The sequence below is a fragment of the Equus caballus genome, chromosome 14 (genome assembly GCF_041296265.1).
Source record: "Equus caballus isolate H_3958 breed thoroughbred chromosome 14, TB-T2T, whole genome shotgun sequence".
NCBI lineage: Eukaryota > Metazoa > Chordata > Mammalia > Perissodactyla > Equidae > Equus > Equus caballus.
Window position 1 is genome coordinate 107,535,103 of NC_091697.1, and position 25,481 is coordinate 107,560,583.

Genomic DNA, 25,481 nt, shown 5'->3' on the forward strand with positions numbered 1-25,481 from the left:
CAAGGAATTGGTCTGGGTGGGGGTGGGGACCAAGAGGGGAGACGAAGGTTAGCTCTTGGGGTCAGAATTGTCCCATGATTTGGAGAGATGACCTACTCGCTTGACACAGTTAAATACCATAGGAATATCTGATTAAGTGCCCAGTGATAGTCTCTAAAAGTTTGTCTGATGTGGCAAATAGCACCAAGAGGGCCTTCTCACCTTCCTTAGGCCTTCTACCTTAGTTACCTCTCAGTTTGGGGAAGGGGAAGTCCTAATTTGGTCAAAACTGGCCTTCCTGCCCCGTAGCTCCTATGGACTGAGCTCAGTCAAGAACCAGAATCGACCATGTGGGAGGTCTCTCTTTACTGATACTCATACAACCATTTACAATAATAGTATATTGTTTACTTATTGCTCTATAATAAATTACCCCAGAATTTAGCAGCCTAAAACAGCAATAAGCGTTTATCTCACACAGTTTCTGTGGGTCAGGAATCCAGGAGCCGTTTAACTGGGTATTTCTGGCTCAAGGTCTCTCATGAGGCTGCAGTCAAGATGTCGGCCAGGGCTGCGGTCATGGGAAGGCGTCACTGGGGCTGGAGGATCCGTTTCCAGGACGGCTCACTCATCCAGATGGAAACGTGATGCTGGCTGTTGTGAGGAGGCCTCGTTCCTCTCCACACGTCCTTCTCCACAGGCCTGCTTGAGTGTCCTCCTGACATGGCGTCAGCTCTCCCAGAGCAAGTGATTCTAGAGAAAGCAAGGCAGAAGCCTCAATAATTTTAATGACCTAGTCTCTTAAGTCACACTCTGTCATTTCTCTGATATCCTACTGGTCCCATAGTCAGCCCTTTTCAGTGTGAGAGAGGACTATGCACAGGTGTGGATACCAGGAGGCGAGAGTCATTGGGGCCACGTTGGAGGTTGGCTATCGCAAAGAGCTCCCATCCACTGAGAGCTGACTTGCTAGGCAGCTGGTCAAGCACTTTACACACAATTACCCTCCAGGATTATTGTTTTCTTACTATCCCCATTTTACAGATGAGGAAACTGAGGCTTGAAGAGGGTAAATGACTTTCCCAAAGTTTTCCCATGCCCAGCTTGCCCTTGGTTTGCACCTCGAAGGATCGGCCTTCGAAGGAAAAGCCTTGCTTTTCATTGAGCACACAAGCCTTGAGTACCCACTATGAGGCGGGCACTGTGTTAGGATCTGGGAATCCAAGTATGGCAAGACCCAGGTCCTGAGGCACGTGAAAGAGTTATAGGTACAAAGATAGCGCTGGATTTAAGGGACAGTGGGGCTCACCCAAGAGAGTAATCAGCTCCCTGTGGGAAGGCATGGGTCAGGAAGCCTTCTTGTGGGCTGATGCTTGAGGTAAGTCTTACAAAGGGTCAGGCGCATTCTCAACTATGAATGCACCACCGCCTTCAGGCCTGGCGACGAGAGTGGGGAGTTCCTCTGATTCCTACAGAGGTGACCGTCTTCACCTCTCAGCTTCTGGACTGTGTGACGCCAGGTGACGCTTTACAATATGGCCCCTTGGGTGGAACCACGGCATCTAGAATCAGGAGACTCAGGTTTTACACCTTGTCTTTCCACAAACCCCCTGGGAGACCTCAGGCAAATTCTTAGCATACATATGTCTTGGTTCTAGCTTCTGTTAAATGGGGAGAAAGCAATCTTGCCTCATATCACGGGGGAGGGGAGTGGTTGTGAGGATCGAATGAGACAAAAGATGTAAAATGCTCCGAAAAGATGGAAGCTCTGCTTTCAAAATGATCTGAAGTCACGAGCTGGATCTTCCACAGCGTTTCTTACCTTTGCCCCCCACCTTCCTTCACGCTGCAGACACGGAGGGGCTTCATTTTTGCCTCGTTTCACAGCTTACAGTCAGCCAAGGGGGAAAGAATCAACAGCTCCTGAGGATGTTTGGTGCAGCAGGCTACCACCGAAAAAGCTTAGAGACTCTCCCGTTGTCCGTCTGAAGTTGCGCTGCTGAAAAGGTTGGCTGACGGGGCAAAGAGGAAGATCATGTTTGATTGTGATGTTGCGCTCCGAGCAGCTCTCTCAGCACAAGCATCAGGCGGATGGCACCTTCTGGTCCTCACTGTCACCATGCATCTCATCCTTGGAGAAGTCAAGCACTCTCCTCTGATGCGATGAGCCTGTGGTTCACTATCACCATTGCATGAGCGAATGAGCAATCCTTTTCCTGTGAATGGCCCTTTCATGTATGTCAACCACAGCCTGCAGTTCCCTACAAAAGGGAAGAACGTTGGGCATTCCTACCCAGAACTGGATGCTCTGGGGTCGGTTTCTAGACAGAGGTCACCCCTACTTTCCCAGACATAGCCTGGCCCCATCATCATCACACAGACTGGATACTTCGGGTGATACTAAAATGCCCCAATGATGCTGATTGTTTCCTACACAGATGACTCTCGTGGTATTACTCATATGAATAATAACACAGGCTATTGAGCTCTCTTAGAATGGAGTCACTTTTTTTCTGTTATGCTCTGTTCCTTCTCTGCCTGGAGCCTTAGGGAGCGACCCCCATGTTGCTTTAGACTGTCCTCTATTGCTTGGATGAGGCCTTTTCACCTGCACCAGAGGCTCAGATTGGTACCGTGGGATGACCTCAGATACCCCTCAAAGTGTGCTGGCAAACCTGCTCCAATATACCCCGAATTCTGAAAACATTTTCTCTCTTCTGCCCAAGGAGACTCAACCGATTCTGGGGTGAAATTTGGTAACCCTGGTTTGGGAAGTGAAGATTACCTTGTCTTTTTGTGGAAAGTGAAAGAGGAATTGAGGCAAGGAAGCTAGTGCTCTTCATGCAGTTCCAGAATCTCCACTTTCTCCTCGCCCTGGAGCACTCCAATCGCCACGCCAGGAGTGGTCAGGGCCCCGTGGCCTGGGGCATTTTTAAAATATCTCTCTAAATGCTTTACTGTTGTTAGAAGAAGATATTCAAGTATTGAAAGCTCATCGTATTCTTCAGGAACGACTTTTTTGTTTGTTTTTTTAAATTAACATATAGTAAAATTAAGGTTTTTTTGGTGTGCAATTTTATGAGTTTTCATGCACGTCCAGATTCCTGTAGCCCCCGCCACAATCAGGACGCAGAGCAGTGCCATCACCCGTGCTGTCTCTGCAGCACACTCTCCCCTTCCTGCCCCCTACAACCACTCACCTGCTCCCGCTCCAGTCTTGCCTTTTCCAGAAAGTCACGTAAATGGACCCAGGCAGTATTTAACCTTTCGAGCCTGTCCTCTTTCCCCCAGCATCCTGCCTTTGAGATTTGCCCACGTTGTCACGTTTGTCAATAGCTTCTTCTCCTTTATTGCTGAGTAGGATTTTATTGTCCTGGTGCAAACATAACTTAGCATTTTCAGTGTAGCGCAGACCTATGAGCGCTGCAAAGAAATGGCACTTGGGTCACTAAGCGAAGAAGCAGCCAAGGTTTGTTCTTCAAATTCCGTGGTTACTTGTCATAATCATGTTGGGTGGTCATCTGGAGATGAAAGGAACAGGCAGCTTGTATTCTAGAGCAAAATAAGCCCAGAGAAAGCAGAGGCCCGAGCCCCTCAGGCTTTACAAAGCCTCTTCTGTGCAGCGTTGACAGGCTAGTAACGTATTTCTTCTTCTAGTTACCCAGTGTGTGTTACCGGCACTAACCCATGCAGTGGCCTCAAGGGGACATTTGGCCATGTCTAGAGATGTTTTTGATTATAACACTGGGGAAGGGCTCCTGGCATCTAGTGAGTAGCCAGGGATGCTGCTAAACATCCTACAATGCACAGGACTGCCCCGACGACGCAGAATTATGTGGCCCAAATGTCAATAGCACAGAGGTTGAGAAATCTTGATCTAATGTATCCCAGATACTCTTTAAAAAAAAAGTCTTTCATGTGTTTTGAGTTGGACTGAAAATCTCAGCAGAAAAGGGGCATATCCTTTTTGTGAAGGATCATTATTTTCCTCCAAATATTGAGTGACAACCAAGGGAGTAAGAGTCAGAAAGATGAGGACAGTGACTATTCAAACCCATGAAGAACTGTGCAAATCCCCATCAAACAGCCCTCCTACACCGAGCAGCGTGTGGCCGCCCCAGACAATCGTGGTCGCCCACATCCGGACCGTGCACGCTCTGCTTGCAGCCTGCAACGCCCTTCATGCTTCTCCTACCTGGAGAACGCAGCCGTGGGGGCCACCACCTTTGGGTGCCGTGGTCAGGAATCGCTCCTTATGGCTCCCATACCACCTGGCACTTACCTGTAATGTGACATTCTTCACAGTGCCTTGGAATTTGCTGGTCTCTCATCATGTTGTGTCCTCTGCACAGAGTCCCAAGCCTGGCAGTTGGCACTCAATAATTTTAAATTAAGAAAAGCATTTTCTAGATATATTTGGATACTCATTCATTCGTTTGTTCAACCATTTAGTAAATATTTACCAAGTACCTACTAAATGCCAGGCAATAGTCCGAGTGCTGGGGACACAGGAGAGACACAAGGCCCTGTCCTCACCAGGCTCGCATGCTACAGCAAGTGTGGCTAGCTTTCTTCTGTAAGGGGCCAGATAATAAGGATTTTTGGCTTCGCAGGCCATGTGGTCTCTATTGCAACTACTCGTCTCTACAGCTGTCATGTGAAAGCAGCCACAGACCACGTGGAAACGAACGAGAGCAGCTGTGTCCCAACAAAAATTTATTTACAAAAACAGGCAGCAAGTGTGAGGTGGCCCTCAGTCTGTAGTTTGCCAACCGTTATTGTAGAGGGAAGCCAGATAATAAACAAATAAACATAAAATTCAAGTAGTAGGTGCTTTTTTTTTTAAAAGGCAGGATAAGGGATGGAGAAGAGGGAGGGGCAATTTCGATCAGGTGGTCAGTGCGGGCCTTTGTAAGGAGATGGCATCTGATCAGATATCTGGATGAAGTGCGAGAGCAGGCCAGAGGGATCACCAGTGCAAAGGCCCTGAGGCAGGGATGTGCTCGGGGTCCTCAGGGAACAGTCAGAGGGCCTCTGTGGCGGGAATCAGGCAGGCAAGCAAAGCGTGTGAGAGCCGAGGCTGGAGAGTTGGTGGGGCCAGACTGTGTCACCATGTGGACTTGGAGTCGGTTCTCTGTGCGATGGGAGGCCCTTGAAGATTTCGAGAGAGGGAGTGAAACGGCCGAGGGAGGAGCAGAGCCGCCTCTCCAGTGTGCAGGCTCGTGTAGAGACCTGTGGCCAGAACAACCGTTTCATTTCCTCTTTGTTAAACTACAGGTTGCCAGAAAGGCCTTTTGCATGCAGGTCGGATTCTCACCATCTGAGCCACAGCAGCCTCGCAGCGGTGGGAGTGTGAAGCAAGGCCTGAGTCTGCTGCTGGGCTGCTGTCCCTGCCCGTGTGTCAATTCTTGAGCAACTTGAGGGGGTTCTATTGGATCTGACCGGAACGAATCCGGCCGTGGGCTCCCTGTCTGTTAACCGGCCTGCCGTCCTTTTTACTTGTTATTTTGGACAGGGAATCTGGTAGACAAGGTGAAGAAAGGAAAGGCATTTTCATCATCATCACTAAATACCCATGAGAGGTGACCATGGGGGCTTCCAAAATAACTCTAGACAAACTCACCATGGACCGGCTCCTTTACTTTTCCATGTGCTTTTGGAGGTTTTGACACCAGGCATGAAACGTGCTTTCCAAACAGCGTGAACTTTACCTAAAAGTGTTGTCGACTGAGTCTTAATGAGCATCCTACTGCTGTCTTCATAGGTGGGTGATTATCCCCAATCTCACATGCGTATGATCTTGGACTTCTTGGCCACAGCTTGGATTGTGCATCTTCTATTCATTCATCAATTTCTGAGAATGAGAAGATGAGATCAACTTAAAAATAAATATCCTCTTGTAGCTGCCACAGACAAATGCAATTTGGTTGCCTCAACTTAAAACGATGAAGATGAAAGCGATGGGATAATATCATTAAGTGTGTGGTAACAGACATCCTCCCAGCTGTCACAGAGGATGAGACATGTAGTCCCAGAGTTGGACGCCAAACTTAGATCTGAGGTTGGGGGTTGTTAGGAGGTGTCTGAATATCAGGTCTGGAAACGTTGAACTGGCAAACACATTTCGTTATTTTTAATGTGGCCTTTCTGTTTTCCAGGCCAAATAGATACTTGGTAAACATTCTCTGTTGAACAAAATGAGAAAGTTGAAATGTTCCTTGGGCGGCCGTAAAAGATGGTGTTAGCTGGATTGGCTCACCATGCCCTACTTGGAAGGACTTAACTCACGTCAAGGCTGCACGAGACCTGGGCACACGCCATGTGTCTGGGGAGCAAATGGGCAGCTCCAAATGGCCTTGTTGCCTTCCTACGGAAGACAGCCCAGGGCAGCTGCCGGGGCAAATGGGTTTGCAGCCTTGGTGCTTGCTTTTCTCAGCGTGGCCTATTCAGAGTTTCTCCCTTGAGATAAGAGTTTCATGCTGGGGGGAAACAGGACTGAAAGCAAACCTCTGGTTTCTCCCAGGTTCCAGTAAAGCAGCCTCCACTCTGAGTCAGTGAGTGAGCCAAACTCCGTCACCAAAGAGCCCGAAAAAGGGACCTAACATATTTTTTTTCAAAGGGAGAAGCATGAACAAAATGATGGGGAAGACACAAAATAGAAGAACAGAGAAAGAAGAAGAGGAAGTAGAATTCAAGGAGGAAAAAAAATCCTAAGACGTTAGTTTGTGAAACGTGAACAGAAGGCAAACTTGCTGCAACCCACGCCAGGCCAGCTCGCCCACCGAAACCGCGGCTCCAGGACGCGCGGACTCAAACACCCCTGCCTGGGCATCCTTGCCCGCGGTGGGAGAGGTGCCTGAAACTCAGAGGGGCGGTGGAGTGCTATGATCTGCGCTTCTCCCTCTGGGTCTATCCAGGTGTTTTGTACACGAAAAGATTTCAACACAGTGAAATAATCAATAACTTATAAGGCATGTCTATACTTGCAAAGTGAAATGTGGAATTGAGATGGTTTGGAGGAGAAAAAGAGATTTTAAAAACAGACCCAAATAGTCCATAAGAATAAAAAACTTATACTTTGGGGCCAGACCCACCGCCTACCAAGTTCAGTGTTCTGACTCTAAGGAGGTAACAAGGCCCACGGAATGGAAACTGGATCTCTGTCCTGTTCCCAGAGACGGACAGCGATCAATATGCCAGGATACTCTCTCCTCCTTAAATGGAGAAAGTTCAGGACTCAGTGCCCCCGAGGACGGCAGGAAGAGACAGTCAGGTGCTGTCATCTGATGGGTTGAGGGGGCAGAACGACGATGGAAAAAAGTAAGAGCCTAACTCTTCTCCCACAGGCCAGTGGATTTCAGGAGATGAGGACTCATGGCTCACTGTGGGCGCTTCCTTCCTAGGTCAGGAGGAAACTCTTCCCGGGTGAGACGAACGACCACCACCGCCCTTTCCTCTCGCAAGGCGCTGAGTCGGCTGTTTCTTGGGAAGCATCGAGGTGCACACACACTGGCAGTGCTGTGCTGTCCACAGAGGACCCCCCTTCCCGCCTTCTCTCCTCTAAGAACATCCTTCAACATTGGATCATTTTTTCTAAAATTAATTAATTAATTATTTTTTGAGGAAGATTAACACTGAGCTAACATCTGCTGCCAATCCTCCTCTTTTTGCTGAGGAAGACTGGCCCTAAGCTAACATCCGTGCCCATCTTCCCCTACTTTATATGTGGGACGCCTGCCACAGCATGGCTTGCTAAGTGGTGCATAGGTCTGCGCCTGGGACCCAAACCTGTGAACCCAGGGCTGCCGAAGTGGATCGTGTGAACTTAACCCCTGCGCCACCAGGCCGGCCCCAATTGGATCATTCTTAATCTGAGTGAAGACGATACTCTCCATCTTCCCTAAGGTCTATCGACAACGACCTTTCCTGTCCAGCCTGTGGTGTGGACATCTGTTCTCTCTCAATTCCAGAAATGGACCATGCTTTCGAAAACTAGCACTTTTCAAAAATAGTGACTCTGGGCGCCCTCTGCTGTCCACTCTGAGTTCTTCAGCTGTGTATCAGCAACTGAAACCCGCCGGGGTTAACGAGGAAAACCCAAACACACACATTTATGTACGTATGTGTGCATGTGCACATATGTGCATATATTCAATGTATCCACAGATAATATAGGAATACGTATGTGTGCATGCGTATGTGTGAATGCATATATATTTTAACCTTCTTTTGCTCAGAGGCCCCTTTGAGGTTCTGCTGAATTAACAGTATAAAGACCTCTCCTGAAGAGCACACACACGCGCATGTGCACACACGTGGACACGCACGCACACACACACACACACACACACACACAGAGCCACGGTCTGGGCAGGCAGTATGGAGACAGAGTTCCAGGTCCCAGCTCTGGCAGGGGACCACGGTGCTACCGCTGCCCGGCATGGCATCGGAGTGACTGCCTCTCGGCCTCAGCGTCCTCCGCTGTGCAGGGGGAACAGCCCCACGTGAGGACCCGGTGAGCTGCTGCACACAGAGTGCTTGGCACAGGTCTGACGAGGCTAGGTCTGACTGTGCATCAGCTGTTTTTCCTTTTCCTTCTTTCATCTCACGAAAGCACACGGCCCTGTTGCTGTTGGATTCCCGTCCCCAGAGCACGTTTGTGTCCAAGGAACTAATCCTGACCTAAGCTGGAAGGACATCTCCTCTGCTCTCTACAGTGTGATGGAGGGAGACAAACCCTACGGCCCCAAAGCCTCACGCTGAGTGGCTGGTTCTCTCCCGGCCTCTCAGGTGGCCTTCGTGCTGAATCACCTTTGGACACACATGTGGCCATCCCACTACCAGCTACAACCAGACACACTCCTTAAACTACCTGATACTCATCCAGTAACTTCCAGCCACGAAACTGAAGGTCCCCTAATGCTCTTGAACCTTAACAGCCACATAACATGCCCCCTGGGGTGCAGGGGGATACACCAGGAGGTTCTGCTGCTGAGTGGCCAGGTACGTGATTTGCCTTCACGGGTTCGAAGTCAAACCGAGCCGTAGAGCAGCCGCTTTGCGGGGTTACGCCTTCCTTTGCAATATCCCTTGTAAATGAACAGGATGGCCTCACTGCCTGGGAGAGAGAGAGATCTGGGGGATTAAGTGACAAGGTGACGCCCGGCTCTTCTGGGTGAGCAGCTTGGCTTGAGTTGGGGCAGGAAGAGGAACTCAGGGAAGATGAGGGATGTAGGCATCCTAACCCAACGAGGCACTTCCCAGGCGCCTGCACGTGGCACCATCACTCAGCGAGGCCGTCCAGGCCATCGGGGTGCCTGGTGCGCTTTCCTCCCAGAGCCTGATGAAATGAGGCCTCCTTCTGCCCTGAAGCACCCAGCTTTGGAGTGATTCAGCGGGGAGGAACGGTGAGCAACCCAGTGTGGGCCTCTTTTCCTCCCTCTCGGCCTTCTTTCCCCAAACCTCCCATTAATCACTGGAAATGCTGCCGTGGAGGAGGGACAGCGAGGCAGGCAGGTGGGCAGGGCGCACAGGCCAGCAGCTTGGAAGTTTCACCTGAGCCCTTGTGCCCACCCCCTTCTCCCCAACTCACGCCTGTCCCACATTGGCTGGGTGCTTGGGAGCACTGGGGGAACCCCATGGAGCGGGACTGGGAGAGGGGCTCCGGGCCAGTGTGTCAATGCACGAGTTGACCTGCGCCCCTTCTCGGGCATTCCATTGCTCTAGACGGGTCTCGGCTCTGCCATTTGTAAAACCAGGATGGAAAGCGCAACCAGCTTATGAGAAAGTTGTGAAGTACCTGAGCTTACCGTGGCGGACTATACATGGGAACTAAAACCTGCCGTTACTTAATTCACTCTTTCAAAAGTATTGGGGGCCGGCCCCTTTGCTCAGTGGTTAGGGTTCCATGGGCTCCACTTCGGCGGCCCGGGTTTACGGGCTCAGATCCTGGGTCCGGACCTACTCCACTCATCAGCTGTGCTGTGGAGGCATCTCACATACAAAATAGAGGAAGACTGGCACAGATTAGCTCAGGGCTAATCTTCCTCCACCAAAAAAAAAAACGGGAGGATTGGAAATGGATGCTAGCTCAGGGCGAATATTCCTCACAAAAACAACAAAAGAAAAAGTATTAAGGCCCTGTTAAATGTATAGTATTATGTTACACGGGCACTTTGGGGTCACATAACACAAATGCAGAATACATTGTCCTTCAGGAGACACTAGACATACCTAGAGAGACAAAGTTCTGTAGCAACACAAAGCAACGTACTTTACATGTCAACATGAATGACAGCTGGTGCTACAAAAGACGAGAAAAGGTCCTCTCCTTCTCTGCGTGTGTGTGCACGTGTGCGTGTATGCGTGTGCACACACATGCACTTACCATCCACGCCACAGGATGATCTGAGGATCACCTGGACTTAGCATTTATCCCATCGTGACCATGTGGTCACTCACCGTGTAGCGTCTGCTCCCCCTGCAGGACACACTCTCCAGGAGAACAGAGGGCATTTTTCAATTCCCTTGTCATGACTCCATGTAAATGAATAAAAAATAGGTCAGTCAGAACTACACCAGTTATCAATTTTTGTTCACAAGGTATTTTTTGAGGTAATACCATTTAAGCCAATTTAATTCCTTGATCCATTTTCTATGAAATACAAACAATTTCCTTTTTAAAAATATCTTTTTATTTTTACTTTTCTGAAATCTTTCCATTGGGATCAATTGGTTCCCATACATTTTTTTGTGCATAACACATATCAAACTTTCTGATCATAGCTTTACCACTGTGATTTTTAAATGGCTATTCTATCTACTCAGTTTAATTTTCCCAAGTCAAATCTGTAGACAGAAATGTCATAAAGTAAATGTGAATCTTGAGTTGTTTTTGTCAGCCCTGGGCTGTTTTGCCACACGCTGCCTTAGTTTACATGGGGGTGTGTGTATAAAATGTGGAAACACTAAATTGACCTATTTTTCATTGATCTTAAATCATAATGCCCTGTGACTCCAGATTCATCGGATCCAGTTGGGGGGCGTGGGGTTGGGATGGGTCAGCCTCACAGTGGAGGTCCTTATGAGCACAGGTACAGACCTCAGCCGCGGGTGCCAGCATGACCTCAGCAGATACTGGCTCCGGAACCCAGGGACAAGGCCACCTGCCCTGCTCGTCCCTGCTCCTCACAGCAGAGACCAGAGAGGGCCCGGAAATTGCATGTGAAGCCCCAGGCTCCTGTGCACATGAAGAAACAAAAGCTTCCTCTTACAACCGTGGTTTAACATCCCCAAAGCAGCGACAGCCGCACCTGAGAATTTACTAGAAATGCACACCCTTGGGCCCCACTCCAGACCCATGGATCAGAAACTCTGGGGTGGGGCCCAGCGATCCAGGTTTGGGCAAGCCCTCCAGGTAATTCTGATGCCTGCTAACGCTGGAGAACCACGGCCTTATACTCCCTGTCATCTTGGCTATGAAAAGGGGTGAGAGGAACATCTCCAGAAAGATGAGGCCTCGACCTAAACACACCAAGCTCCAGAGATCCTTCAAGCAAGATCAAGTCTCCCAGGAATTCCTCTCAGCTGCTCAGTGTAACCAGAGGGGGCAGAGGAAATTTTTGCTCACTTGCAAAGAAACAGAGAAATCTACAATTTGCCTACCTGAGTTGGAGCAGATAAAGCTTTACCTCCCCATTATAATTTCCCAGTAACGTTCATTATCAATTAGTTCAAATGTGTATTAATTTCTTGGGTCATCGTCAACAAAACTGTTAGCAAAAACTGGAATGGGATTTGTCTATTTCATCACTGAGTCCATTCTTCAGCAGGATTTGATCACTCTGTAATGAGTACTATCAACAGAGGCAAAGAGGAAATGACTAGGCCAAAGGGTCCTTACGTTGGACATGGCAGGCTACAGATGCTGTGCTTTGGGAAAGGAATCTCATCAGTCTTTTCCCTGGGGCATCTTAAGAGCCTTTCATGCCCTGTCCTTTGGAGGTCCTCAGTATCAATTTGTTGAATGAATGAATGGAGAGTCCATACGGGTTCTATGGCTTGAGAATGCCTTATGGGAGAGGTGACACATGAGTGGAATCTTGAAACATGGGCAGAAAGGGATGTAAGAGTAAGAGTGAGGGCATTTTGGGTGGGAGGAGAAAAGGATACATAACAGGCTGAGGGAGAGATCAGTCAGGTCTAAGTGTGCAGCGTCTGGGACTAAGCAGATGGCACTGGAGGGAAAAAGCTACTCACAGCGGGGTCGTGAAGACAACCAACATCGTTACACAGGATAAACGAGCGGGTGAGTGCTCAGCCTCAGCATCCTCCCCACGTGCTGGGCGAACAGTGGAGAAGGAGACAGACGGCGCCTCACTCTGGTGAAGAACAGAGAACGGGCAATGACAGGCGTACCACGAGTGCTGGCCGGGGAAGCACAGGGGAGCAGGGGGTGCTCACCTACCCGGACTGGAGACCAAGTGGCCAGAAAGCCTTCCCGGAGGAGAGATGGCTAGGCCATGATGTGAAAGAAGGGCGGGAGGGAGGAGGGGGTGGAGCAGCAGGAGCGGGCTGGACACCTGGGCAGGGCACGCGGGCCCTCCAGACCTTGGGAGAGTCTGAGCTTTATCCACGGCGATGTGAGGGGCCCTCGGGAGGTCTTAACAGGGGAGAGGACCAATTTGCTCTGGAAACCTCCCTCCGGCTGCAGCAGAGAGGGTAGCTGAAAGACGACCAATGGCGGTGGCTTTAGTTAGGGAAGTAGCAACGGGGAAGGAGAGAAGTTCCAAGAGCTTGCTGGAAAAAACTGTCTGTGGGGTTTAGACCATGACCATCAGCCCCTCGGTGTTCCCACCACTGAAAGGGGGAACGTGTGCTCTGTCCCGTGACTCTCGATGGGCCTGTGGCTTGAGTGGACGTGATGCTCTGTGACTGCTGAGACCAGGTCATAAAAGGTGACAAGAGCTTCCGCCTGGTCCTCCTGGGACACTCCCTCCTGGTACCTGGTTGCCAGGCTGCTGGGAGCTCCATGGCGAGCCCAGGCACCAGCCTCCACTGAGGTCCTAGCTCAGCTGCCAGGGACCCCAAGTGAGGCGGCCCCTGCGGTGACTCCAGTTCCAGCCAACACGTGGCCAGAGCCACATGAGACCCTGAGCAGGAACTGCCTGCCTGAGCCCCTCAAGTCTACGGATACGGGGAAATATAAAACGATGGGTGTTATTTTGAGCCACTAAGGTCAGGAGTGTTTCTGACACAGCAAGAGGTAACGAGAACACCACCCTGACACCACCTACTTAAGGAGCTATCTTTTCGTCTCTATCCTACTGCGCTGTACTCGTCATGATGATTTTTGGATTCTGGAGCAATGGACGTTTACAATAAGTGAAAACAATCTACACAGGCCATAACAGAGTTGGGGAATACGATGTCCTGTCCAATGGAATATTCCCATCAGCAGAATAAGTACATGCTTTAGGCAAATTACTGAAGAGTAAGTAGATGCTTTAGGCAAAGTATCGACTGCAAAGAAACACCATTTTTCAAAGAAACTACCAAATTTTAAAGAATGAAATGCTCATATATACTGAGCATACTTTTTCTTTGAGGGTTGTTTTAGCTGTCAGAACCATCCATTACTTTGGGGTCAACATTACACATGAGTTGTCACTGTCCTTGGGTGCCTCAGTAAGACTTGGGGAACAGGTGGGCAGCCCCGGCTTTGCAGCCAGCAGAGCAGAGCAGCGCAGTCGCCGGACCCCCAGAGCAGCAGGCCAGGACAGTCATGCCTGCTATTTATTGCTCACAAAATTCTTTTTTTTTTTTTATGGCTAATGAATGGTTGTCAGCTAACAACCAGGGCCACATTCACCCAGGGCACAATAGCCATTTGAATGCTCTTGGGGAATGCTGGAGAAGATAAAAGATAAACGGGGGACAGGAAGCACGCTCTGTTATTCCCTCAGACTTTGAAGGCAGAGAACTCCAAATGCTTTTCCCTTTTTTTGCAAAACACCAGACACACACAAGATGCAATTAGGATGCTATGAAGGCAGAGAATTTTCTTTACAAGTGGCGAATACTTCACAAAGCATAAGCAAAAAAAATTCTTTTGATATTTCTGAGCAGGAGGAAGAACTCTGTTTATACTGTTCTTCTACTTGCTGCAAACCTGCATGTCACCGACCGTGGTGACAATGGTTAACTAGCCCCCGTTTCTACAGCACCTACTGTGCATCCACTGCCTCATCCCACCCTCCCAGCAGGCCTGTGAGGGGCATCACTATCCTCCCCACTCCACAAATGAGGAAACTGAGGCGAGTGCCTGGCACCCGGTAGGTGGAGGGAGCCCACAGCCTCTCCGAGGAGCCGTGATGTGGTCAGCGGGGAGGGCACGAGCCTGGGAATCTGGATTTAATCGCAGCTCCACCTCAGACTAGTTACTAGTAATTGGACAAGTCACTTCTTCAACCGAAGGATGAGGGAGTTTAACCAGGAGACCCGGAAGATCCCTCCCACTCTAAATCTCCGATTCCACGAACAGGTCTTGACTCAGAAGAACAACAAAGGGAAAGCTGCCTTAGTTTTTGAAGCAGCCCCGATGAGCGAGCCTACAGCACCCTAGGAGGAGAGGCTGGCACGGCTTGGGGGTCAGAAGCGATAGGCACAGCTCCCCAGGGGCTGTGCTTCAAACCGTCAAATCGTGGTCAGTGCGAGGAGCTCTGACCTGCTGTCCCAACACATTCACTTCTACAAAAGGATAAAACACGGAAAGAGAAAAGAGATGGACTGCAGGCCAAATATCTGTGACCCACGTAGCACACCAAGCAGGGCCTCTGGAGGGCATTCTGTGGTTTTATTGGCATGTATTTTAAGAAGCACATGGCTTGCCCATGACCGATGTAGCAATCATTTAAATTTTGGTTATCAATCCTGAGAGCTAACTTCTGGCTCTGTTTATGCTGCTGAGGAAACAAAGCATAACCCCAAGATATCTTCTCTGGAACCCTTTTATTCCTCTTATTTTTGAGAAAATTGGACCCTACTGAACCTTGAATGGAAACTTCGAATCGATATGCTGACTCACACAGCCTCCGTTATTTCAGAGATGGAAGAGGGAGGGCTCAGGTCCCTTCCTTTGGGTCACAGATAAACGATGATGGCAGAGGTGAGAAAACGCTGGGCCAGTTCCCAGCGGCAGAACAGGCCAGAGCTCCTGAGCGCAGCATGGGTGTGACCCGCAGTAACGCCCCTGAAAGCGAGTCGGAGCTGGCCATGCACAGCGACACTCCTTCCCACGGGCGCTCACGGGGCTCCATCCGGCACCGGAAGTGGGACTGGCGATGGTGACTGGGTTCCTTCAAGGACGCCCAGCAGCTCACCAGGGGAAGCCTCCTTTCTGAGGTGAGCTCCTTGCCTGCTGGAATCCACATCTTCACAGCGGCCACAGGCACCTCCCAGGGCAGCATGCCAGCCCTCAACGAAGCTGGCAACTTAAGGAGGAGAGCAGGTTGAGCAGAGTGTCCACTGGCGTACGACGCCCGATTTCTCGGGAAGCCAGTGACTCACCACAAGCAGGATCCCTCCACCTCAGACCCATGGGTGGTTGGAACGGGCGTTACTCAGCCCACAGGGACTGGCTGAGCGGCTGGAGGGTCCGACGGCTGACCGTCCTCTTGTTCAACAGCACCGTGTGGGATTTCCTGTCCCGGGGAGTGTGGCAGAGCAGAGCATCCAAAGTGTAGGTGGTGACCTGGCCATTTACGTGCAGTTTCCCATAGATCTCGTCAAATCTAGCCAGGAGGACGGGCACATCCTTCACTTTTTCCCTCACTTTGGCCAGCTGGAGAAAAGCAAGAAGAGCAGATCACTATTTTCTTGCAAGATTTCTTTCTTGTTCTTTCCATCCTCCAAGAAGCAGATACAAGTGTGTAAAAATGAACAGTGTACACGTGAAGTGTGAAAACTGGTTCCTGGGCACAGAGATATGACCGACTACAATGGACTCCATAAGCCGCACACAACATTCAGCACTAGCACCTGAAAATCACTGAATATCTTACAAAAGGGGGTCAAATGGCTCGTACTTCACAATGAAACAGGCCAGGGAAAGCAGGTCACACAGCAGTGGAGTCACACTGTTCACTTTCACCAGCAGGGAGGAGGCAGGGCTAATCACGTCAGCACGTGGCGAGCTTTGCTCTAAAGCCATCAGAGGGCCCAAACAGGGACGTGATCTGATTTAGGTTTAAAAAGCTGTGTAGAGAACTGGAGGGTACAAGAACGTGGAGACTAATCTGGAGTCCCCATCGCAGCCCAGAGGAGAGAGGACTGATGGTTCAGGCTGGGAGATATATAGAGAAGAGGGAGAAGTAAATGCAGGTGAAACATATTCTGGAGGTTAAACTGAACAGGATTTACCGTCGAAGGGGTGAAGGAAAGGGAGGAATCCAAGACATCGTCCTAAGTTGGGCTGAGTAACTTGGTGATGGGGGACATCATTAACTGAGACGGGGAAGATGGGAGGACCAGATTTGGAGAGGGTTCTCCATCAAGAGTTCTGATGTGGACATGACTGAGATGCCTGTGAACCATCTAAGTGGGTATGCCAGACGCTGTTGGATATACAGGGATAAGGCACGGAAGACAGGTTAGACAGAGGTGTAAATATTAGAGTCACTAGTGTATGAATGTTATTTAATTCTACAGAAATGGGTGAGCTCAAAATTAGAATGTGAACAAAATCAACATTTTATTTATTCTTTATTTATTTATTTAAAGATTGGCATCTGAGCTAACATCTGTTGCCAATCTTTTTTTTTACTTCTTCTTTTTCCCAAAGCCCCCCAGTACAGAGTTGTATATTCTAGTGTAGGTCCTTCTAGTTGTTGCATGTGGGACGCTGCCTCAGTGTGGCTTGAAGAGCGCTGCCATGTCTGCACCCAGGATCTGAACCAGCAAAACCCTGGACCGCCAAAGCGGAGCACGTGAACTTAATCACTCAGCCACGGGGCTGGCCCCTAAAGTCAACATTTTACTTAGTTTAATCTTTACTAACAATACAACCTAACAACATTGCTCCATAAAATTTTATTATGATCAAGGTCCCTAACAAATCCTTTAGTCATCTTCTGAATACATCATAATCCTATCAGCTACCTGCACACCTTCCTTTCAAAGAAGGGCTCCCCCCGAGCCTTCAGACAAGAAGTGTAAGCACTTCATCATGTTCTTAACAAGATTAGCTGGTGTAGTCCTCAGACCAAGGGGAAGAGGCTTCCTGTGCAGCACACGCCTCCAAAGGAAGTGGGGCAAAGCTGCTCCACTGCACGCACTGCCTCAGCTCTCACAGCACCACAAAACCATCAAGGGTGGTCGTCGGGACCACTCTGCAATGCCAGCAGAAAACACGCTATACTGCATTGTCCATTTAGTTTTAGAAAGGAAGTCAGTGCAGCGACAGCTAATGTTTGAGTGGCTTCAGTCACTGTATTGCAGAGAATCTACTATCCTTTCCAACACTTCTCTGGGGGTGTAACAGCACCGTGTCTCTATACAGAAGACATTTTAACGACTGCTGGTATAAACACTAAATAGAGCCTTTGTAAAATGCAGAGTTTTACAATACAAGCAGCACGTGCAATCTCACGTATTCAGAACTAGCTCCAGAGCTCCTGGCGTCGTATCAATCAGTTCATTTCTCAACGAGCAGTGTCCTGCGTGGTCTCACAACACCCAGGGAACACACCGCCTAGAGGGGGAGCTTTCTAGGTAATCAGTCTTGTAGGCTTCCGGGAAAATCAGACAAAAGCAGTATCTTTAACGTGGCGTGTGTGTGGATGCTGCACTCATGCAAGTGGGACCAGGTCTAAGGAACGACTAATGAACATCAGTGCTACTGAGGAGACTGAAGCTGTGTGAGCACTGCACGCATGTGAGTGTGCACTTATCACTGCACGTACATGCACGCAAGTGTATGCTTAGCACTGCATGCACATGACTGTGTGCTTATTGTTGCACACATGCATGAGTGTGCACTTATTACCGCATGCACATGCACATGAGTGTACGCTTAGCACTGGACACACACACGTGACTGTGTGCTTATCATTGCAAACACGCATGAGAGTGTGCACTTATTACCGCATGCACACGCACGTGAGTGTATGTTTAGCACTGGACACACACACGTGACTGTGTGCTTATCATTGCACACACGCATGAGAGTGTGCACTTATTACCGCATGCACACGCACGCGAGTATATGTTTAGCACTGGACACACACGCATGCGACTGTGTGCTTATCATTGCACACACACATGAGAATGTGCACTTATTACCACATGCACTTGCACACAAGTGTACGCTCAGCACTGGATGCACACACGTGCGAGTATACGCTTAGCATGGACATACACGCACACAACTATGTGATTATCACTGCACACATGCATGTGTGTGCCCTTATTTCCACATGCACACGCACGTGAGTGTATGCTTAGTAATGGACGTGCACACATGCGAGTGTGCACTTTAAAACCTGTTCACATTTCCAGTTCCCCTAAATATGCTCCAAAAGGGTGTGGGTGGGTCACAACCTGCACAGAACTGAGACCCCCAATAGAAGGAAGACTGAAACTAAACCACAGCCAGTGCCTCCCTACAAGCCCCCTTCACCAGCAGAAGAAGCCTTTGGGTGGAAGTGAGGGAACGGGATGGCGCCAGGAAGGCAACAGGGTGGCTGAGGGAGAAAGCAGCCGTCTGCCTCTACTGCCACTCCCGCCATCTCTGACGCCAGCCGGGCCAGGACTATGAAAGGCGAGGAGAGGAGGAAATCCTCGTTAGTCAGAATGACAACAGTGGTGTCACGACTGACGGCGAGCACTGCCAAAATTCGCGCTTTCTCACAGTTGTTTTTCCCCTTAGGTTATATACCACTAGAGATGTACAAATTACTAAATGTCAAACGACTTAGAATAATTCCTCTGTGTGTGCCTATAAGCCATCAGTGCGACATGTGGGTTCCTTTGATTCATTTTGCCTTCAATTTTTGGAAATTGCTTCTTTCCCTTCATTTTATTTAACTTTGTTTTATAATTTGGCAAAGCACTGTATGGTTCCATTAGTCGGTCTACGCAGGAGCTAAGACCACAGTTCTAATAACAGAAGCTTTAACTCGGTTTAATATCCGGTGGGTCTGGCACCCCTTCCTGCTCTTTCACAGGGTTCCCCCAGCTATTCTTGCTAGTTTGCTCTTTCTACTAAAGCTTAACTACAGGAGAAACCTCACGGTATTCTTACTGGGGTGTCACATTTTCACACTGAGTCTGAGGTGGAGTCTCCCTGTCTAAGCTGGGGGATGTCCCTCTGTGTGTTTAAGTAGGGAGGTTCTTTTTAAGATGAGAGATACTGCAGCCTATTGTTTGCTGATGGAATGATCCACAGGGAAGTGGGTATTCAAGATGCTCAAGAGAGGGGAGACAAATTCTGAGCTGGCACCCTGGAGCAGGTCAGAGGGGACACACTCAGGGGCACAAGTTGGGAGCTGGCTCCAGAGAGGGGTGTGTGCAGTCCCGTGGCTTCGGCAGGGAAGGCTGAGCGGACAGGGCGAGGAGCAAGGAGGCTGTCCATGTTCAGATGCCTCCATTTCCTCTGTGGAAAAGGAAGGAAAATCATCAAGCGAGAGTGAGGAGTGGGGAGAAGGTCCTGGGGGCCAGAGGAGAAAGGAAAAAGAAGAAAAAGAGAGCTGGGACCCATGAAAACAGTGTGGGGAAACAAATAACGCAAAAGGAAAATGTTTCCCTAGAATTTTGGAGGATATATTCTGCTGGAAGAAAAAAATCTTTACACCCACACAGAAGTCCTACAGCAGGAACAAGAGAGAGGCTGCCACATCTGACAGTCCCTTCAAGGAGGTAGCCTCCAGAATTAAGACATTAAGTGGACACTGCGGAGAATGGCCTTTCATCTTTAGCTGATTTGTGCAGAAATCGCATACTCACCACTTCTTCTGAGAACTCGTGTCTTTTCACAAACCTGGATAAGTTTCCCTCTGTGGCATCCCTTAGTATCTCTATCAGGGTTGTTGGTGCATTTGACTGGATGTGGATCATAACCTGGATAAAAAGAAGCAAGAACAGGACTGAGGTGGTATTCGACAGTGAGACGTGCCGATAGGTACGGGCACCCACCTGCCTTCATGTATGTCCTAACTCGTCTGCCTGCACAAGTAGAGGAAACGCTTCGAATGGATGTCCACCAGCCAGACCTGGATTTCCAGCAGCTAATCAAAATACTGCAACTTTGAAACTTGTTTCAGGGCAGAAATGGCGAGAACCCGGGTTTTGGAGTCTGCATACCGCGCTGGAATGCCAGCGCTGCAATTACCCGCGATGTGACTCTGGCCAGGGACCTAATCTCTCTACCAGATCTTTATTTGTAAAATGTGGAAAATACCTTTACCTCTCATACTTTGAATTACATTAAACATTAAATAAAACACCAGCACCCAGGAGGTCCTCGGTTTCTTCCTCTGTGGCTTCTAGATGCAGAGGGGATGACAACCAGATGACCTCCTAAGACTGGCTTGGGGGCAAATGACACGTTTACCTTCTTTATATTTTTTGGTTAGGAAATTGCAGGCACACAGGTTGTTGCAGGTATAAAGGGGAAGGTGGCTAAGGTCTTAATGAGGTACTCCTGTCTACACCATAGCTATCAGGGAACTTTCAAAACTGGGTACTGTATGTGGCCTTCAAAATGATGCCACTAACTACCTTCCAGGAAGCAGACATAATTAACACGAGGAAAAAAGAAGGCATTCCCCCCTCATTACCACTGTCCACTAGTACAACCTGAAAAATACAGAAAAGTTTAAAGAAACAGAATATCTCAAAATTCACCAACTAATGTTAGCCACTGTTTGTAATTTCATGTATTATCTTCCCCCAATATATTAATTCTTCCCTCAAATTTGATCCCATTTTTTGTCAATTATTATACAATGAACATTTTCCCATAGAGTTAAGAAATTTTAGAAAAAAGAAAACCTCATTTCTAATGACGAATGTGTAGCAATCCATCATATAAATAATGTATGAGATAAAACGGCACACATTATCACATCAATAAATGGGCATACATGTTTTTAATTGCAAATTTCTTAGGCTTGATTCCCAGAAGTGAAATTGCAAAGTCAAAGGGTATGAACACTGTTAAGGCTCTTGATGCTCAAGAAAGGTGGTCTTTCTGGAAGAGATATCCCTTGTTATAATCAACCAGCTAAGTTCTCTCAACAGCGCATTTCATAACATTTTATGTTTGTTGTGCAGTTGATCAGGGTGAGGGGTTATCTTTGGTCCAAAGAACAGAATGCACGGATCTCAAGTAGACTAGAGCAACAGGCCTGACTGAGGTGAGTGCTGTAGAGCACAGGCAGCCATGAGCACACGCTGTGCTGGAGACCACGCTCCACGGGTCGCCCCGCTCAGGAAGAAGCCCTGACACCCTCCACGGCACTCCCCACTCAGACAGAGGCACTGACACCCTCAACGGGTCTCCCTGCTCAGACAGAAGCAGTGACACCCTCCACGGGACTCCCCACTCAGACAGAAGCACTGACACCCTCCATGGGACTCCCCGCTCAGACAGAAGCACTGACACCCTCCACAGGACTCCCCACTCAGACAGAAGCACTGACACCCTCCACGGGTCTCCCCGCTCAGACAGAAGCACTGACGCCCTCCATGGGACTCCCCACTCAGACAGAAGCACTGACACCCTCCACGGGTCTCCCCGCTCAGACAGAAGCACTGACACCCTCCACGGGTCTCCCCGCTCAGACAGAAGCACTGACACCCTCCATGGGACTCCCCACTCAGACAGAAGCACTGACACCCTCCACGGGTCTCCCCGCTCAGACAGAAGCACTGGCACCCTCCGTAGGACTCTCCCATCCAATTGGAGTGCCTACTGCCCTTATGTCAGACTACCTTTTCAAGGACGTTTGTACAACCACCAGCCTGGGAAGGCAGACAGTGTTTCACCCATAGCAAAGGGCAGGCACGCTTACTGCCCGTTATAAGAGATTTGGGTGCCAAGTTATTCCTTAACATATAACCCCCTGTGTGTGAAAGAGGCATACACCCTTCTTCATGTCACCCTGCAGGAAGTGGGCTCAAGAAACTGATGCTAAGAGGCTAATACTCTGGCTCTTACTACTGCTGTGAGTGATAACCTGTCTTCACCTGCTGGTGTCCTGTGCACGCTACCAGCATCCGTGAAGCTGTGGTAGGCTGACTCGTTAGCTTGGACGTAGGGCAAAATCTCCCATTCTTAATAGTTCTTAACACTCTTGCTAATAAAAACCTATCCCGATCTGGCTGGCAGTGATCCGTCCTATTGAAAGCAAGGACAAGCCTACCTCATTGAGTGCCACATAGCCAGTGCCTGTTATCTAGCCGACCCTCAACAATAACGAATGAGAAGAGGGGCACACGTCCCCTGGCAATTACAAGGATAGACCTCGTGGAGCTCCACACTGGAAATGATTAATGATGTGCTCCTGGAAGACTTCAACTTTTCTTGATAAGTTTTCCCAATTTCTCTCCCTGCCTCCAGCAACTATCCCTAATTCAGCAGGGATTTTGAGAGTAAGTTTCAAGTCTTGAAATATACTGATGAAGGCAATAGAGACAAGGGCAGTTGCTGATGAGAGGCAGAGAGAACATTAAAGCCAGGAGCTTGTCTCAAACCCCCGTCTCAGTGCAGTCAAGAAAAGTTAAGTCAGGGTACAGCACTTTGTTTTAACCTTGCAGATTTCAAGCAAAAGGCTAGGAAAACTGAATTAGCAAGGAGCGGGGGGAATTGGGGCAAGAAAAACTAATCAAAGAACCCCTACTTCCTGCCCCTCAGATTTTCTGAGACCTCAGGAAATGCTGCCAAGTCACTGGGTACCTTTGACCAAAAAACGGAACAGAAGCCCTGAACACAGAGAAATTTGCATTTCTTTTTTCTTTTCTTTTGAAGTTTGCTATACCTGAAGCAGAACGTCACACTGTGGAAGAGACTGCTGGCTTACTAAGTCGTATCCATTTTACCCTCCTGTTTTCATGACGGAATCCCAACTTTACCTGATGCTGTCATGTATGGAACTCAAAGACTCTATTTCTCAGGTTTCTTAGTAACTAGGGGTGGTCACAGGGTCAAGTTCTGGTCAATAACAAGTACAAATTGCTGGCTGAGACAACTGGGAAAGCATCCTTAAAGGCAACCAACTTTTTTGTCCTCCATTCTTGCTACTTCTTGCTGGAATAGAGATGTGATGGATGGAAGTCACATCCTTGGGACGGTGGTGTGGAAATACAGAAAGAAGTCAGGTCCGTGATGTTGTCATGGAATGTCACACCAGACCTAGACTGACCATCTCTGGTTTTCTACGTAGAAGAAAAAGAAAGCCTCTAATTTGTATAGACTCTTGTTTGTTTTTGGAGTCTACATTGCTCCCAACCAAATGCAATTCTTAACTTACACAGATAAGTGAGATGCTGCCACAAAGAGATTTATGAGAAATGACTCCTGTCTCCTCTGTCTCCTTCCCACCTGTGCAGCCTAGGAGACTTCCCAGCATGAGCTAGAGCTTTAGGGTGACCTTAGTGAGTAGGAGAAAGGGGCATTAAAACATCATCTGTATTAAAAAACAAATGGTAAAAGCAGCAAAACTACTTGTCAATTTCCCTGCAAACAGATTCAATTTCAAAATGAGTCTCCATTTGGAGACATGCCAGATTTCTAGAGAAATGATGAGAATTCAAATAGAATCCATGGGAAGTTACCCCATATTGGTCTCTACTACTTTGAGACATACTTGAAAGTGGAAATTAATCCTTTGATATTGAGCAGCATTGCTTAAGAGGGCAACAGTTCTTTTGAGATTGATGCACTCAAATTCAGACAGAGCAGAGTCAACACGCACTGGCCTCGATAAGATCATCTGCTAAGTCAATGCTGTGTGTAGCAAGTACAAGCTCAAAAGACGGGAAACCTGGCCCTCTGGGTCATATTGGCATCAGGAGCAATTCTGATGAAAAGAAAACTAAGTTGAGGGGGAAAGATGAGTTAAGTTCAAATTCCAACTGGCAGCAGGAAAAGATTTTAGTCTAAGGCATTAATTTTTAAAGTAGATAGAAAAATAACTTCATTTATTTCTGCTAGCACTGACTGAACAGAGTCTCTACTCAGCCTATTTGCCAGGGTTCCATCTCTGCACAGTTAACAAACTGCCCTAAGGATTCAAGTGGATGACTCAGCCTTAGAGAAGCTGGGGCCCATTAAATTATTTTTCAAAAACCTGCTAATAACAGAGACCCAGAACCTGAAAGATTATTAAACCTGAGAATGGCAAGCATCTCTTTTTCCATATCCCTGAGGAAGATGAAATAGGCCTATATTGCAATATGAGAAATTTAGATTGGACATTTGGAAGAATTTCCTGAGGCAGAATTTTTAAACGATAAAACCATCTTCAAGTTTCTGGACAATGGATAATTCTGTGACCCAGTCCATGGAAGGGATGACTCATGTTCAAGATCATTTCAAGGTTCCCTCCCCACTGCTCACCCGAAACACCCCTCTCCACCGCCTTCCCAGCCCTCAGAGGAGAGGAGCCCGCACCCGGCCCGTGGACGCCTCCCTCCACCCCTGCATCTCCTCTCTGACTGGAGTGGACACTTCCCTCTCGACAGGCTCACGGCTGATGGCCACCAAAGCACTTTCTCATTTGAAAAGAAAAATCATTACTCGATTCTCACAACAGCTGTGAGAGAGAGGCAAGGACTGAAATCGACAAGGAATCTAAACGCAAGGACGTGGAGTGCGTGCACCGACGCAAAGGCGCTTTTCGACATCCAGTCCTACGTTCTTCTCACCGTCCTGGAGCAGCTAGTCCCGATCCTGGATGAAAGAGACACAGCCCTTATCTCTGTAGGTCTGGGGTGGTGGGGAAACCCTAGGCTTTGTGGTCAAACAGATTTGTCTGTGTTAAAACTCTGACTCTGCACTGGATTCACTGTGAGAACTTGGGTAATTCAATTACCCTCTAAATCTTCATTTTACATATGTATAATCTGGAGAAATATTGTTCTAATAGTGTTGTATAAAATGAGCCAACAAACGTAAAGTACCTAGCATGGTACCCGAGCTCAATTAAATTAAAACTCCGCCCATCTCACTCTTCAATTTCCCACCACCAACCCTTACTGATCCCCCCAAGCTCACCCCAACTCTAGGAAAAGACACTAACGATCCGCATAAAACTCCTCTCACGAGACCCTCCTGTATTTCTTCTCTACTTGATGCTGTGAACCACTTGGAACCCTAGCAATTCTACTCTGCCCAATCAGGAACGAGTGCATCAGCAGCCCACTCTCTCTCGGAGCAGTTAGATGCTTTGACACCCCAGAGCCGTCCACGTCCAGCAGGAAGCAAGAGAAGAGAAATCGCACGT

The 25,481-nt window shown here is 48.6% G+C and overlaps 1 protein-coding gene and 1 long non-coding RNA gene across 11 annotated transcripts in view; both read right to left on the bottom strand.

The window, feature by feature from the left end:
- Nucleotides 1-327: 327 nt before the first annotated feature.
- Nucleotides 328-25,481, bottom strand: part of PTCD2 (pentatricopeptide repeat domain 2) — a 46,960-nt gene continuing 21,806 nt past the window's right edge. For 5 of the 10 annotated variants that reach the window (XM_023618221.2, XM_070233495.1, XM_023618224.2 and 2 more), the window contains 2 exons: nt 19,981-20,094; nt 14,014-15,820 (listed from right to left, as the gene is read on the bottom strand). In XM_023618221.2, the coding sequence (XP_023473989.2) occupies nt 15,596-15,820; nt 19,981-20,094 (339 nt within the window). In that variant the 3' untranslated portion in view covers nt 14,014-15,595. Of the gene's footprint in view, nt 733-1,801; nt 1,992-3,179; nt 3,403-4,678; nt 5,500-5,602; nt 5,834-14,013; nt 15,821-19,980; nt 20,095-25,481 lie in introns of those variants that run through there. The other 5 variants (XR_002799885.2, XR_011425255.1, XM_070233492.1 and 2 more) reach the window with 3 other exon arrangements.
- Nucleotides 21,757-24,928, bottom strand: LOC138917376 (uncharacterized). The gene is made up of 2 exons (XR_011425256.1): nt 23,508-24,928; nt 21,757-23,412 (listed from the first exon to the last, which is right to left on the bottom strand). It is a non-coding gene; the product is annotated as an uncharacterized lncRNA (long non-coding RNA).